Source organism: Pezoporus wallicus, unplaced genomic scaffold, assembly GCF_028554395.1.
Source record: "Pezoporus wallicus isolate ANWC-B61680 ecotype Strahan unplaced genomic scaffold, APGP_CSIRO_Pwel_v1 contig_4485, whole genome shotgun sequence".
NCBI lineage: Eukaryota > Metazoa > Chordata > Aves > Psittaciformes > Psittacidae > Pezoporus > Pezoporus wallicus.
The window spans coordinates 470,966-485,924 of NW_026641983.1; the positions used below are offsets into that span (position 1 = coordinate 470,966).

At 38.3% G+C, this 14,959-nt stretch overlaps 1 protein-coding gene across 4 annotated transcripts in view; it reads right to left on the reverse strand.

The window, feature by feature from the left end:
- Positions 1 to 14,959, reverse strand: part of VCAN (versican) — a 105,696-nt gene that overhangs the window by 16,946 nt on the left and 73,791 nt on the right. For 3 of the 4 annotated variants that reach the window (XM_057426397.1, XM_057426396.1, XM_057426398.1), the window contains exons 8-11: positions 9,429 to 14,933; positions 7,164 to 7,277; positions 6,285 to 6,398; positions 482 to 640 (exon numbers count right to left, since the gene is read on the reverse strand). In XM_057426397.1, the coding sequence (XP_057282380.1) occupies positions 482 to 640; positions 6,285 to 6,398; positions 7,164 to 7,277; positions 9,429 to 14,933 (5,892 nt within the window). The remainder of the gene's footprint in view (positions 1 to 481; positions 641 to 6,284; positions 6,399 to 7,163; positions 7,278 to 9,428; positions 14,934 to 14,959) is intronic. The other variant, XM_057426399.1, reaches the window with a different exon arrangement.

Here is a 14,959-nt window from a genome sequence, read left to right on the forward strand (position 1 = left end):
AAAAAAAAAAGAAAAAAAAAAGGAAAAAAAAATAGAAGCACGTATTTTAATCTACATTTTTCAAGTTTTGTTTAAGCTATGACCAGTATTGTCTAAATTGTGCAACAAAACATATAGGAACTACTTCTTTATGCCTATTTCATACAATATGTGGTAGTGTGGTCATTGGTATCAGGTGCATAAACTATCCAAAACCTTCAAAATAAAAAAGGTTTCATCAGTTTTCAATGCCAAAACACTAGTTCTTGTTCTCGTCCTCAAAACCAAAGTGTTTTCAATATAACATATAATAACTTAATAGTGATAGGGAGCTTGCTTTGGTTGCAAAAGTGAATGTGAAGAACACAAAGTGTGCCTTTTAAACATTCTAAAAGTATATTTTAAGATGGAGATGTAAAAGGCTGAGTGATCAGGAGGATATTTCACTAGCTCTGAGCCCTCAAAGCCTGCTCTTGTTTGGAGGAATCCTAACAGTACATACGGTTCACAAAGGTCTGCTCCTCATGAGACAAGATGCTTGTCAAGTGTGCTCCCTGGAGACGGCATTCCCTTTCAGCTGTGTCCCACGTACGCCGATGGGCAAAGTATTTGTAGCACTGTCCTTGGAACTTGTGCCAGCCATAATCACAGGTCTCTGTGTCTGTGACAAGCAAAGAAATCACTGTCAAGGGGTGCAAAACACAGGCATGTTCCATGCAAGTAGATGGATTTTCCACAGGGCAAACATTCAAGAAGATAGACACCCATTAAGTAGTACAAATGCAAACCTTCAACACTCATCTTTGAGACCTCACTACATTTTCAGGTAGTTCTATTTAATCACTTTCAGTACAAGCTGCAAGAACATTACTTGTGTACGAAGTATAATTGCAACTGGTAACTTGTGAAACTCTTTCATTGATAAAATTGTGCTGTATGTGGACAAATTCAGGATATCTTCAGTCCATAACTCTGGATAAATGAAATAACCAAGAAGTTTCATCAATCCCCAAACAAATCCATGCCTGAAAGCAACCTTTCCAGAAGTGTAGATACATTCTGGGTATGAAATTGGATTTGTTATTTTCAGTGAGTCAATATAGTCAATAGCCCATACCATGCTTTGGCTAAATGGGATCTTTCTGCATATAGTACAGAAAAAGCTAAATACTACAGAACATGCCAAGGATATATGACTGCAAATTCTTTACCAATACTATTTTTTAGGTTTGACCAGCTACCAACTGAAAGACAACTGTGTAATAATTTTTCTGACAAAACAAGGCAGGTTCTTATTTTGTAGCAGGAAGAGGACATTCACATCCTGAAGCACAAAGTGTAAATTTTTTTTTAAGACTTAAATCTTCCCAGATAAAAACTAAACTGTACATGTACATGAATGGGTTTAAAAATGCAAACTTATCACTTCAGAGGCTTACCAGAATTTCTCTGACAATTTCTGGTAATGCACTAACACTGAAATCATTGTCTTTATCAAAGTCTGGCATCAAAAAACATTTTCTGAAAGTCATCAGTACAGACGTAAATGTACCAAATACAAACGCATAATGGAGCTTACAATGATTATCTCTCTTCAACAAATTAATCTGTAGAAAACTGCTTGTGCTTTGAGTAATCCCAGTTTTGATAAAGGAATGTAATCTATACTACCAACTTCTCAGTTTTTTATCTTTTCCCTCTTTGTATGCCGCATAAGGTACAGGATGCTTTAATCTCTGGCATCTAGGCCATTTTAAAGTTTAGTCTGCCTCTGGCCTTCTAGAACATTTGTTTAACCACATGGTGTTAACTAACAGTGCTATGTCCTTCATGAAGGCTCTTAAGGTTTTATTATTCATCTTGTTCAGAGACTGCCTTGTCCCACAGGAAAGAAGTCAGATAATAACAAATGGCACTGCATGCTGAGAAAATCATGTCCAGAGAGCATTTCCAGGCTATTCTAATAAAGCTTTCCCTGACCTCTGCTAGGGAAGAAGTGCACAAGCCAGGAGATCTGCTGAAAGGCAAACAGGGGAGGCAAAGAGGCTGGAAAACACGAAACCTAGAAGACTCAGTTCAAAGAATGAGATATTATGGCCTTAGCATGAATCATAAATAATAAAGTTTCTTTTCTTAAGGTAGAAGATGCCAGACAGTGACATAGATACTCTTAGCTGCAAGTCATGCACTGCAGTGCACATACAACCCCTCTCTCTTATCATATATGGCACGTTATTTTCCAAAAGGGAAGAGCTGAATGACACCTGCACCTGTTTGTAGCCTAAATCTACAAAGACAGAAAAACCAGGTCTGAAGGCTACAAAATACACAGGAATTTTAGAAAGGGAAGAGAAGTTTTGGGGTTATTTTGGCTTGAGGGGGGGATTGTTGATTTGTTTGGGGATTTTTTCAAAGGATAGATGATAAGAGAGGAAGAAGGAATGAGGAAAGGGAGAGGAGGCTAGAGCATGAAAAAGGCAAAACAGGCAAATAAAAATGTGGGGACTGTTTCATCTCTGCAATACTTCATCCTGTGTGTATATCTTATTACATTAAAAATTCTCAAAGGGTGACACAAAGGTAAGGCCTTCACACGGGTATAAGTTTTTAATGCCTTTACTGAACCAATAAAAGTCTAATTGCAGGTGGCTATAAATTTTGTGACTCAATCACCTGTGAACAGAGTAGGTGCAAGCACTTACTAAATACAATACTCCATGTTCATTGTATATTTATCCAGGGAGGTAATCACACATTTCCGTAACCTTTTTCCAGAACGTGATGGAAAGACTGAAACCCTGCTTGCCATATTTATGGTGTTTTAAAAGTTGCCTGGCTAGTCTTAAAATTTATGACAATTTCCAGGCTTTCTTACTGATGTGTGCAAGGAGTTACTTACACAGCTTCTGTTCTCTGTAACTGGAATTGTATATGTATAACAACATCTCTAAACACTGCATTAAGAAAAAAACCTCTCTGTAAGTTTAACACGTAGATATACTTTTTCAATAGCTGCAATAAGCTGCTGACAATAGGTCCATTGTCTTTAAAGAAATTTCATAAGCGTCTTAAAGAAAATAAAGACTGAACACACAGGTACTAGAACATAACGAGAGTCTTAGTGGTGAATTTTCTTTCTGACTGTCTGCCTTCAGCTAATGAACAAATGGCTAAGGCCCATTAGCCCACACATTTTGAGGAGAAATCCATTTCCCTACTAAATATTCAAAATAAACCCTTTTCAGCTGAAAGACATCAATTAGAGACTATCTGTTTTCAGGAAGTATCTTTGCTGAGACCTTCTCAAATACTTCCATCCCAAGCTTACCATGCTCTGGGAACAAAGTGAATCAAATGAGACTGGAATAATCACAGACATTTGAACAATGAACTTGGTTTGTAAGGAAACATTCTTCCTGATGTTTTTAAAAAACATCTTTTTTTTTGTTTGTTTTCAGAGACTCAAGTGAACAGCTGTTTGTATTATCCCAAAGAAGCATGTCCCATAACAAACACACATGTGCCATTTTGGCACACAAGCCCATGCATGCAGCTGCATTTGGTAAACAGGCTAGCCTAGGTGTGCCTGCAAAGATCCTGCAGCCAAGAAAGCCAAACCTGAAGTTTAAGACAAAAACACTGTTCCTTGAAAGCAGGTAGACACCAGTTAGAATAGCAAAAGGAGAAAAAGGAAGGAAGGAAGTAAGAGGAAAATCTAAACAGGTGCTCATCCAGTTATCATAAAGAACATTTATCTGGACACTGAGAGCTCTCATTAGGGGTTTTCACAGAGGGATGACAATGGAAAGACTGATGACTCTCCCAGAGTAAGATTCACATCAAGATCTACTGCAGCCTGCAGTCGTACTTTGAAAAACTGTTCTTGCGATATTTTTGCATTTTAAGAAGTGTCGTTAAATGTTATCAAGTGACATGCAAAATATGCATCTGTACTTTGAAAAGATAATTGTGGTGGGCAAAAAAGGGTACTATCTACCCAGAGGTACTCTACTTTTAATCTAGTCTGAACCAGAAGTGATGCTGGCTTACTGAGTTACCAATCTAGTTTAAAAAAGAAACACTCTCAGCTGCTCTTATTTCTAGTATCAGACCACTTTAGCTCTTTTCAGGAAGAAGTTCCTGGGCTCAGATTGTCTGCTGCACTGTTTCCACTTGGCAAGAGAAACGTCTGTAAAGGAGCCAGTTACAGCTCACTGAGTCACAGGACTGCATTCCCTTACCCTATTTTGGATCTCCCTGAAGGCTCCTCTAACTTATACTCCTGCAGGAGCTTCCTGATGTGAAGCTGCACTGTCCTGTTGTCACAACCCCTCCTAACACTGACATAGGCATAACACATCAGCTGAAGATCCCTTAGACTAGAAAAGTCTCATGGGGGCATTTGGGTAAAATTCTGAGCTCTGTGTTTCTTCTACACCAGTGCTGTGGGACCTGGACATGGTGGAATTGTCCCCTACTTTGAGTTTCGTTTCCAGAGCCAATGCATGCTTGCTGCTCACATTTTCTCCCATGCCATTTTGAATACTCAGCACTGCGCCTAAGACAGCTCTTCCTCTTCACTTTTTTCAAAGCTTTCTAAAACAAATAGTATATATATTGGAGGAATAAAATTACAGAAGTAATGAAATATAATCTCAGTGTGATCAACTCCACCTTTCCTGTGGCACTGAGGTACGCATTCTGTCATCCTGGCTGGTCTTTAAATCTAGTGAGGTCAGGACCGGTGCCTTGAAATAAAACTTGTTTGCCAGACAGCCATGTCTGAATTGCCAACACTGTTTTATTTTGTCTGGTGGAGTGGAAATTTGGCACTAAGCGCTTTTGCTAAGTCCCAAACCACTGTAGGACTTTAAGTGGAGGAAATTTAAATTCCAAAGCAGAACTCTGGTTGTGATTGACAAATGAGGAAATGTTCCTATTAACCACCTAAAATGCGCTCTCAGGTTGGTCATAAAAAGCAGCTGAAAGCTACCATGGTACTCAGACCTACTCTTTGTTATGGATTTGCTGGAATGAGGGGGAGGAGGAAGGGAGTGAGAACATTTATTACTTTTCTTATGAAAACACAGTCAGTTTATAATTTGGGAGAACAGATTGGGAAAGCCTTTTCAAATTACAAGATTAGCCAGTCTACTGTAAAAGTTAAACAGTGAAAAATGCTGGAGTTGATCAGCTTCAGGAGTTCTCAGCTCTAACGAACGAATCTCTACGGGTTGAGCTGGAAGTTTGCAAACTGCTTTTCACCAAAGATGAGAAAAAGACATGAAAAAAAACCCAATGTTAATTAAACAAATTCAAAGGTCTAGTTCATTCACCTGTGACCAAAACCATTCAGCTGAAGGAAAAAAGTATTTTCACAAGCTTTGGAAAGTATCCTTTAAAACACCATTTATTTTTCCCATAGAAATTCCTTCATTAATTTTACTGAGATTTTGCTACCCTACTTTTCCTCCTACATGAACATATTGAGTAATCATCTTGCACTGTAAATATTTCTTGCAAGTACATTGGGATTTCTTACAGGTAATGTTCTAACAATTACAGAAACTTGGATATTTAATCTGATTTCTGCTGTCTAGTTAGAAAGCCTTTTACAACTTCCTCATAATTGTGATTCTGTACCTACTTTACCTAAAATAATCACAGAACAAATAAATTTGAAAATTCTGGGATGAAGTTATCAAGGTCCCCCAGGTATATAATCTAGCATATTCAGTGGACTATTCCTACTTTTCAGTAAAGCTTATTGGAAGTGATGGGTTCTGATATGTCTTTCACACTGTATACTATTTTTTAAGAGAGAAGCTTCATCAAAGAGTAATTCTACTCCCACGCATTATCCCACAAGCATCACTACAGTAATGAGAGAATGTTGTTACGTGACTTGACTGTAATGTGCAAGCCAATAGAGGCAGGCTGTGCTTGCCTTGGAGCCACCTGAAAACTGTGTGTCTGTTATTTTGGCACAGAAACTCCCTACTGTAACCATTTATATTTGGTACAACAGTAATGTTACTTCCAGTCAGGTTAGCACTTGGATAGAGTTTGCTGTCATCCATCTGCAAAAGATGGTACAGTTGCAACCTTAAGCAAAAACTGAGCCACAAATCATGGGAGTCTAACATACTCAAAAACTGTAATCTCTCCTCACCACTGATGACTCCCCACATTTTTACTGTTTCTTCGTCCTCTCATTTTTAGAAGGGTTTGCCTAGTTTCTCCAGAAGAGTGTTGAAATGGAAAGGGATGACCTCAATCACCATAGATTAAAGAATACACCTTACCTTGTTCACAAAGAGCACCTATATAGCTTGGCAGACACAAGCAAGTAAAGGTATTGAGGCCGTCTATACACGTGGCTCCATTCCGGCATGGGTTAGACTGGCATTCATCCATATCTACAACATAAAGGTAAAAGTATTTTCATAATCCACCCCCTTCCTAGAAGGGAAATGTTCTTCAGACCTAGTCATGCAGTCACCACTAGGACTGGACCTAGTCATACTAGGACCAGTTCACTCACTCCATTCCTGGCGGTGTTCAAGGCCAGGTTGGACAGAGCCTTGGGTGACATGATTTAGTGTGAGGTGTCCCTGTCCATGGCAGTGGGGTTGGAACTAGCTGATCTTAAGGACCTTTCCACCTCTACCTATTCTATGATTCTATAATAATCCAGAATTATTGCAAAAGATCCAAGGGAATGGTTTATTTGCATGATAACTAATTTTACTATGCCTAATGCAGGCCTCTTCAGCCACAAGCCAAGCAGCAATTTCCTTAGGAAATGTGACATTACTGATCCACAATTTTATATCCTGTACTCTGACTCCTGAGTTCTTAAAAACTATCCCAAGAACTATCCCAAATATTAATGTTTATCTGGTTTTATGTGATGTATTTGCGAATTCAGTGTAATGAATTCTAGGTCATGTAGTTCATTTACAACTCTTACATTTGTGTGTGTACATGTTTGTCCAGTCTAAGGGAAGAGAGAAAAGGGGTATAAGTGAACCTCCTTCACTTTATTGTTCTCTTCTTAACAAGGCCTCACTATAGAATTTTTCAAATGTCTATGTATTCTTTAACTTCAAAACACAACACTTCTGCAGATCTCATGTATGAAGGTTTTATACTCAGTAAGTGCCTAGATTGCATCAGCTTACCTAATTCACACTGCTCGCCGTTGAAACCTGGCAAACATGTACAGATGTAAAATGAGCCACGCGGATAGCATGTACCACCATTAAGGCAGGGATTGCTTTTGCATGGATCTTGGCCTGTTGAATGAGTAGAAAAAGGAAATTGACTCTGTAGCTTCAAGGAACTGGTGTCTTTTATTTTTTAGAAGAAAAAATAGTTCTTCATTACTGCATGGATGTATCAGGCTTTAGTGTAGTTAGAGAAACTCTATTAACATAATACGCTAAGGAGAATAAGATCATTTTATATAGTAGTAAAGCTTATTTTCAGGCATTGCTATTTTCAACTTTAACAATTTTAACAACATGGCATTTACTATGAACCAGTATAAATAACTTTTAGAATTACAGTTTTTCATAGCAATTTGTACTATATTTGAAAGCTATGGTATTCTATTGAGGATTTAGTTTGCATGACATGGTAATTAATTATAGCTGAAAATAGTTAAAAATATGCAAAATGAATGGAAAATGCTTGCTTTTTTTTTTTTTTTGAGCAGGGTTAGTTTATATGGAATGATTGGGTACACAGAACATACTAGCTGGTTGCTGTTGTTTCACTTACTTATATTTAATCAATCAATGCCCCAAAGGTCTTATTTCTTTGAAAGAATACTTTCACACATGCGTACTTCCCACCTTTCTTTAAAACACATCTCAAGAACACAAAGGTACTGAATACATCCATAACTAAACACTAAGAAAAATGCTTACCTGCTGTGAAATCCTCAGTTGTTATGGGAGTTACCATTTAAACGGCTTTTCCTTGCAGAGCTTTATGCCTTCTAGTGATGCTTATATCATCTGAGTTTAGAAACCTAGGTATTTGCATTTTATTTAATGCATAGGAGCAATTAACAAGTATACATAACCATTTTTTGAGTATCTCAGAGTCAGAGGATAATCAGGAAGATAGCCCTTCTGGGATACAAGAAGTAAGCCTTGGCTTTGGAAACTTAAAAAAAATGGGTGAGTTCTGTAACCTAAATTAATTTAGAAACATAAGAAAAGTTTAGATTTTTGGTTACATTTTTCCAAAACAATCTGACTCTGGTTTATGAAATAAAAGGTAAGTAACGTCTATTTTACCCTTGACAAATTAGACATTCAAAGACGTCTCCTTAAAGTACTAAGTTCTCTATCTAGTCACGGGAGAGCAGAAGCTTCGGTTAGAAGCCTCCACATGAAAACCCTGTCTACATAAGTTGGGATTGTAATTTAGTGGCCATGATTTTGCTTTGGAGGTTTTGAAATTATTCGGATCATATCCATAAAATAGGGTGTTTTCTATGGGACTGCTTCCTGAAAGTCCCAAACATAAGGCTATGTTAAGCACCCAAGGATGTTTCTTGTGCGTTTACCATTTGCTTGTCCTCCTATGGACTGGATATTTTCCCAGTTAACATTTTCAGATTAATAGCTTCCTGGATTATTTGACGAAAAATAATAGAAAACCACATGAAATTAAGCTGGTTCAATTCTTTCATCAACTATATCTAGGTAAAATGTGAATTGAAGCAATTGAAGTGACCCTACCTGCCTCATCTGTGTATTTGGCGAAATGCTGCCTAATAACCATTACGTTAAACAAAATACTGTGGCAAATAACATTTAACTAAAAGATCTTCAATTTATAAGTCAGACACTGTATCAACCATTGAAAGTTACAGACAGGCTTAAAACATGAAGTCTCGGTTTTCTCTTGTCTGAAAAGTCATCTTGCAGGCTAAGAAAAATTACTTTTTATAGAAAATTCTGATCTTAGAATACACACTATAGATCCATTCTCCTAGTCAACTTCAAGATGTTATAAACCAATCCTAACTATAAACCGATTGTGTAAGTACTGTTGTCATGCCCATACAAAAAAGCTATCAGACAAAATTATCTGAAATTGGAAAATCAAACAGTTACAGCTGAATTCTCTACCACAATCAATGTTACCTTCCTGTCTTTTAGAACTGGCTTGTCACCTCAAGTCTGATCCAAAGCTCCACAATGCTGAGGAAAAAAGAAACCTCAGGAAAGTCAGTGAGCTTGAGATTTGGTCCTCCTATCTTCCTTCACTTTGTAAGGGTTATGATCATGTGGATTTCAAAGCTTGAGCCTCACGAGTTCTGCTGTTATTTCACACAGTGCTCTGATTGTCATACCTCTTATCAGAGTTAAGACACACATTTACATGTATCACAACAAACATATACAACAGTGATTGTATTTGGAAGTTACCTGGAATTTGCACTGCTGTGCCTTCAACTGAACCCACACTGGTGCCAACCAGGAAATCTGATCCATTAGTGACTTCCCGAAGGAAAAATGATGAAGTTACAAGTTCAATAGTGTTTGGCTCCTCAAAGCTTATCGTAGACTGCTCATTCTGAAACAGACTGTTTGCAGGGGTAAAGTTGTTTGTTGCAATGTTAGAAGAAACAGTTGTGATCTCCTGTTGCTCAGACAAAGCTGATTGTATTTCTGTGCTTGCATCCAAAGGCTGTGAAGATGAAGCTAGCATTGTAACTGCTTCCTGGTCAGGCTTAAATGCATCACTTTCAATGCTATTGGATGAATCTGAAACAGGTGTGGAAAAAAGCCATGGGATCTCTCTCTCAGTACTTCTGTCATCTTCTTGATGAGAATTGTCCACTCTCCCCAAGGAATCTTCAACTTTTACTGTGCTAACATTTGGAACACCTGTGCTCACACTTTCTCTGAAATTCAGAAAAGCAGTAGGCAAGACATGTACTGATGGAGAATCTCCAGAAAGAGTAGCTTCTTCTTCAACAGCCAAATCAGTTATAGAGGTTTCTGTGTCTTCTGTCCTGTCTGTTACAAAACTGTTAAAGTGAGGAGTACTTTCAGTAGTTGTGCTTTCTGAAACAGGCTTGGGGGAAAACTCCAGCAGAGGATACTCTGTCCTGTCAAGAAGGTCAGTGGTGGGAGGTTTATATGTTGCTGCAATATCAGAACTGACCTCTTTGAAAGTTCTGGCTGATGAATGATCAGGCTGATCTGAATCCTTTGAAGATGATGTACTTGGAATGATTACATCAGAGTACTCAGATACTCCATTAACCAACTGAACAGTCACTGAAGATTTAGGAGTTTGACGCACTGAATAAAAGCCTGAATCTGTTTCTTCATACTGTACTGATGCCGATTTTGTGCTTGTGTATACTGTGGGATGTTTTCTGTCATTCTTGCTAGATGATGCAGTTGTCAGCTGGGATGTATGCTGTGTGGTGACAATACTTACATCAAGCATGTCAGTTGTCAAAATCCTGTCTGCCTCAGTAGTAAAAACTGGTGTAAGAGAAGGAATCACAGGCAGCTTATCATCCAGTTCTTCTTGTCCCATTCCAGAAAAGCCAGAGACTGTTTCACTTTGATCTGTTATTACTTCGTTTTTTGCTGAAGTATTCAGCTTGTAGTTGTCATCTGTTGTGCTTGTTACAACATGTTTAGACTCATGAAGCACATGATGGTTTGCCAGTGATGGCACTGTAGGAAGGAAAATGCCCAGTTCAGAGAGTTCAGTAGCAATGAGAGTTTCTGTCGCAAACTTCCTTGCATTCCCTGAACCTAGATCCTTGTCATCTGATTTTGGTCTGTGTCCAGATGTTATTGATTCACTGCTTGGCTGACTGGAAGTAGTTGAAGGAAGACTATCATCAGATCCAAGTGTCTTCTCTTTGGTTATGAAAATTTTAGGTGTTGATTCATATTTCTCCTCTTCAGCTGTCATGCTATCATCACCACCATATGTTGACTGTATAACAAGATTTGGCATTGTCTGCACACTTATTATATCTTCAGGCATTGATTTAGAGTGATCCATGTCTATAATAGTTGTTTCTTCTGATGGGATTTGAAGTCTTTCTTCAATTAGTGTAATATCACCATAAACAGAGATGTTCAATATAACACTTCTCTTATCATCAATCACTGGGATAATTTTCTCATATATCCCAGTATCCCTTGTTAGCTCTTCTGATGCAGCTGTCTTTGATTGAACAGCAGATGGATTTGCCACAATCTCTTTATCTTCTGTAAAAAGGGATGCCAGTCCTGTGATGACAGTCTGTGGTCCATCTATTGGTGCCTCTGTCGTAACTTCAGAATAAGCTTCCTCAGTAGCACTAGACGAAGCATTTAGTTCTACCTTTGACACAGGGGGTATTGACAAATGAGTAAACATATCTGAAAATGAATCCAAATCACCAACCCAGCCAGACCCTTCTCCAGAGCTTTCAGATAATACTCTGCCTGGCATTTTTGTTGTTGAGGTTACAAGCGATCCTTCTGTTTCAAGATTGGGAGTTCCACTCAGTATTACAGAAATGGGAGTTACACTATGTTTAAACAGTAAATTTAAAGTTTTCTCTAGAGAACCAGCTTTAGAAGTAGATGTTCTCCCACTTATTTCATTTTCTCCTTTCTTATAGTTAGCTTCCTTATCGTGGGGTTTTGAAGTTGCAACAAAATAATGTGTCACCTCTTTAATCTCTTCAGAGGTGAAGCTATTGGAACTCTCTTCTGCTAAAGCTGGGGAACTGGTGATCACTGAGCTGGGAAACTGGTTTTCTGGTTTTAACAACAGCCCAGCTACAGGACTTGTAACTTCTTCATTAACATCAACATTTGATTCAGTGCTTCCTCTGTCAAAGTCTTGTGTCCTGTCAGTTGATAGTTTGGGTCCCAAATTTGCAGCATGAGAAGTATGAGGACTTAAAGTACTTGTAATTTCTTTGACAGCTAATGGCATTACAGCAGAAATAACAGCAAGGTCATCTCCTGACCCTTGTCCTGAAAATAATGCATCACCGATAAGCTCGTTATTTGACAGCTTTTCTTCTTTGGGTGTCAGGAATGAACTGGGAATATCTTTCATAGGGAAAATATTTTGTACCAACTCCTCCTTTTGCTCTGTATCTGTACCTGGAGAGCTTATGTATTTCCTTTCAATCTTTGAAGGTTCAGTTACTCTGTCATCATTAAATGACAAAAGGTTTTTTTTAACAGATTCAGTTTCTAATTCCTTTTCTTCTGAATACAGACTGTATACAGTAGGAACATTTAATAATCCTGTATGTTCATGGGTAGCCTGTGTATTTTTACATAAAGGGTCTATTGTTGCTTCTTCAGAAGGTTCTACAGCTTTTGCTGAAATTTCCAGTGGCAAACCTTCTCTGGAATACATATCTTCCACCAAAGGAGTCTTCGTAGAAAAATATCTCACTATCAGTTCATCAATTTTTTTCTCTTCCATTCTCATGTCAGTTACAGTTTCCATTGTGGTTGATTCATGTTCAATACTTGTGACTAGCTTGCCAAGTTCAGTAGTGAAAGCATGATTCATGGGTAGTGTGCTGACAACTTTTTTGTCATACTTTTCTTGTGTTTCTGGTTCCCCAGTGGGTGAAACTGCTGGTTTTGTAAATGATTCACTGAATGTGTCTGCTTCCCCAGATCCCTGATCAATAAATGGGAAATGACTTCCAAGTATTTCTTTAATGGGTCCATTAGACATTAGTTCTGTGGTGCTGCTGTCACCTTTGAATTCTTCTCCAGAGCCGTGCTCAATCAGGAGAATCTTTCCTAATGAGACAGCTGAAGAACTAACTTCTGCATTTCTGCTTTCTGTAGATACTGCTACTCCTTCTGCACTGCCAGTACCATGTGTCACCATGATGTCATAAGGGCTGTTACTAACCACTGATTCTGGAGATGGTGTGACCTTAGTTGTTTCTAAATCTTCAGTTTTAACTCCTGATGCAACATGAGATATTACCTCTTTTCTAGACTCAGGACTAGATTTTACTTCAGAAGGAGCTGTGTAAGCTGGTTCTGTTTCCTGCTGCTGTTCTCCCAGGTTTCCTGTACTAAACACATCCTGGGGCATCTGACTTGTTACTTCAGGCTTCTTTGTCAAGCCATCTGACCTAGTACTTGAAATTGATATTGCTGATTCATCTGGTCTTGCATGTTCTTCATATTCTGTTGTTGTGTTCTTCAGTGAAGTGTCATATATACTGTAAACTTTTCCTTCATGCTTTTCTGTTTGTGTTTCGGTGATAGCTCTTATTGGAACTGAAGTCAAAGTAGCAGACTCAATGATAACATCTATGTTTCCAGAACCTGACTCAGTAAATGGTGAGTCAGTACTTTCTACTTTTCTCGTGGGACCCCCTGAAAATATGTCTGCTGGTTCTTCTGCTGATCCTTCATTTATAAAAAGATGTTTCTCTCTCAACAGAGGAATAGTGGTGAGCTTTTTCATTTCAGAACTCATGGTACCTGTTACCAGTACTGTTTTTCTGAGGGGGGTGGGGCCTTGTCTTACAGTTCTGACTTCACTAGTAGTGCTCCCAAGTTCATTGAACTCTGAATTTCCCTCTGCAGCAGTAGCTGAGTTTTCCTGACTTGAATAAACAGTGGTTTGCACTTCTTTTTCATTTTTTATATTCTTTTCAGTTACAAAAGAGCTGGCAACTTCTTCTGTAATAAACTCATACACAGAATTGGTGGCAACAGTTAATTCAGGACTTTGATCAAAAGCAGAATAGAGAGTGCTGATTCCTCTGGGTAAAGCAGAAGTGATTCCTGAAGTGGTTATAGAAATTTCTGTTGGCAGTACTGTTTCAGAACCCAAAGAAATATCTTGCATTGAAAATGCTTCTGTTACTGCCATTTCCGTTGTCATGGCTGAAGTTATAGTGATGTCCTTTTCTACATCTCCAGATCCTTCTGGAACTATAAAAGAAGCAGCACCCATCTCAGGCTTTCCTGTATGACTGCTTGTTTCCATAAGACTTTCAACAGGGGAGTTTGGAGTAAATTTAATAGTTGATTTATAATGATTTCCTGGAGTAGGGGATGGCTCTTCTGAAAGAAGGTCATTCATACCCGTGCCTACTGTAGCAGTATTAAAAACTGTATCCAGAGAAGCAGTTACAACAGAACCTTCCACAGCAAATACAGCAGGAACAGAAGTTGTGCCAGAATTTTTTCCGCTATCTTTCTTTCTTGACATTGTCACAATTTCTGAGAAGACAGATCTGGATAAATCAGGTTCAATGGAGCCATCTCCAGAAGATTCATTAGTAATCAGAAGCAAGTTTTTTGTATCTTTAGTAGATGTCTCCTCAGTTCCACGCCATGTTACAGTCTCTTTATTTTTTTGCAGAGACTGCACATATGAAGTAGTAATGGCTACTGATTTATCAGTCGTAGCAACTTCTAACTCACCACTATAAACAGGTTCTAACATTGCAACATCTGCTGTTGGTTGTGTAACTTCAAATGCCCCTATCATTTCTCCAGCTTTGCTTGGTTGCATAGTACCAGATGCTTCATTTTCAGGTATTATAAATTTGTTTGTTTCATTGATTTGAGAAAAGGTTACATTTTTGGAATGTGCAACACTTTCAATTTGGTCACTTCTCGCTTCCTCAGCTTTTGTGCTCTTAGGTGGACTAGTAACTTGTTGCTTTCCATTGATGAACTGCAAAGCTGGAGGAGTTGTAACATCAGTAGTATTTTCACAGTCTTCCTCTTCTTCAAACTCTACAAAGTTTGGAAAGAAAGGATCCAATATTATATATTCAGATGAATCCTGCACAGAGTCTGAAGTACAGGGCTCAGTCTGAGCTGATTCTGCATCAATGTGGGATTCATCTACTGCATGAGGAAGCATGTGGTGACTGAACAGATCCAAAAATTCATTCACCGGATGATCTGCAAAAAAAAAAGAGCTTTTCATA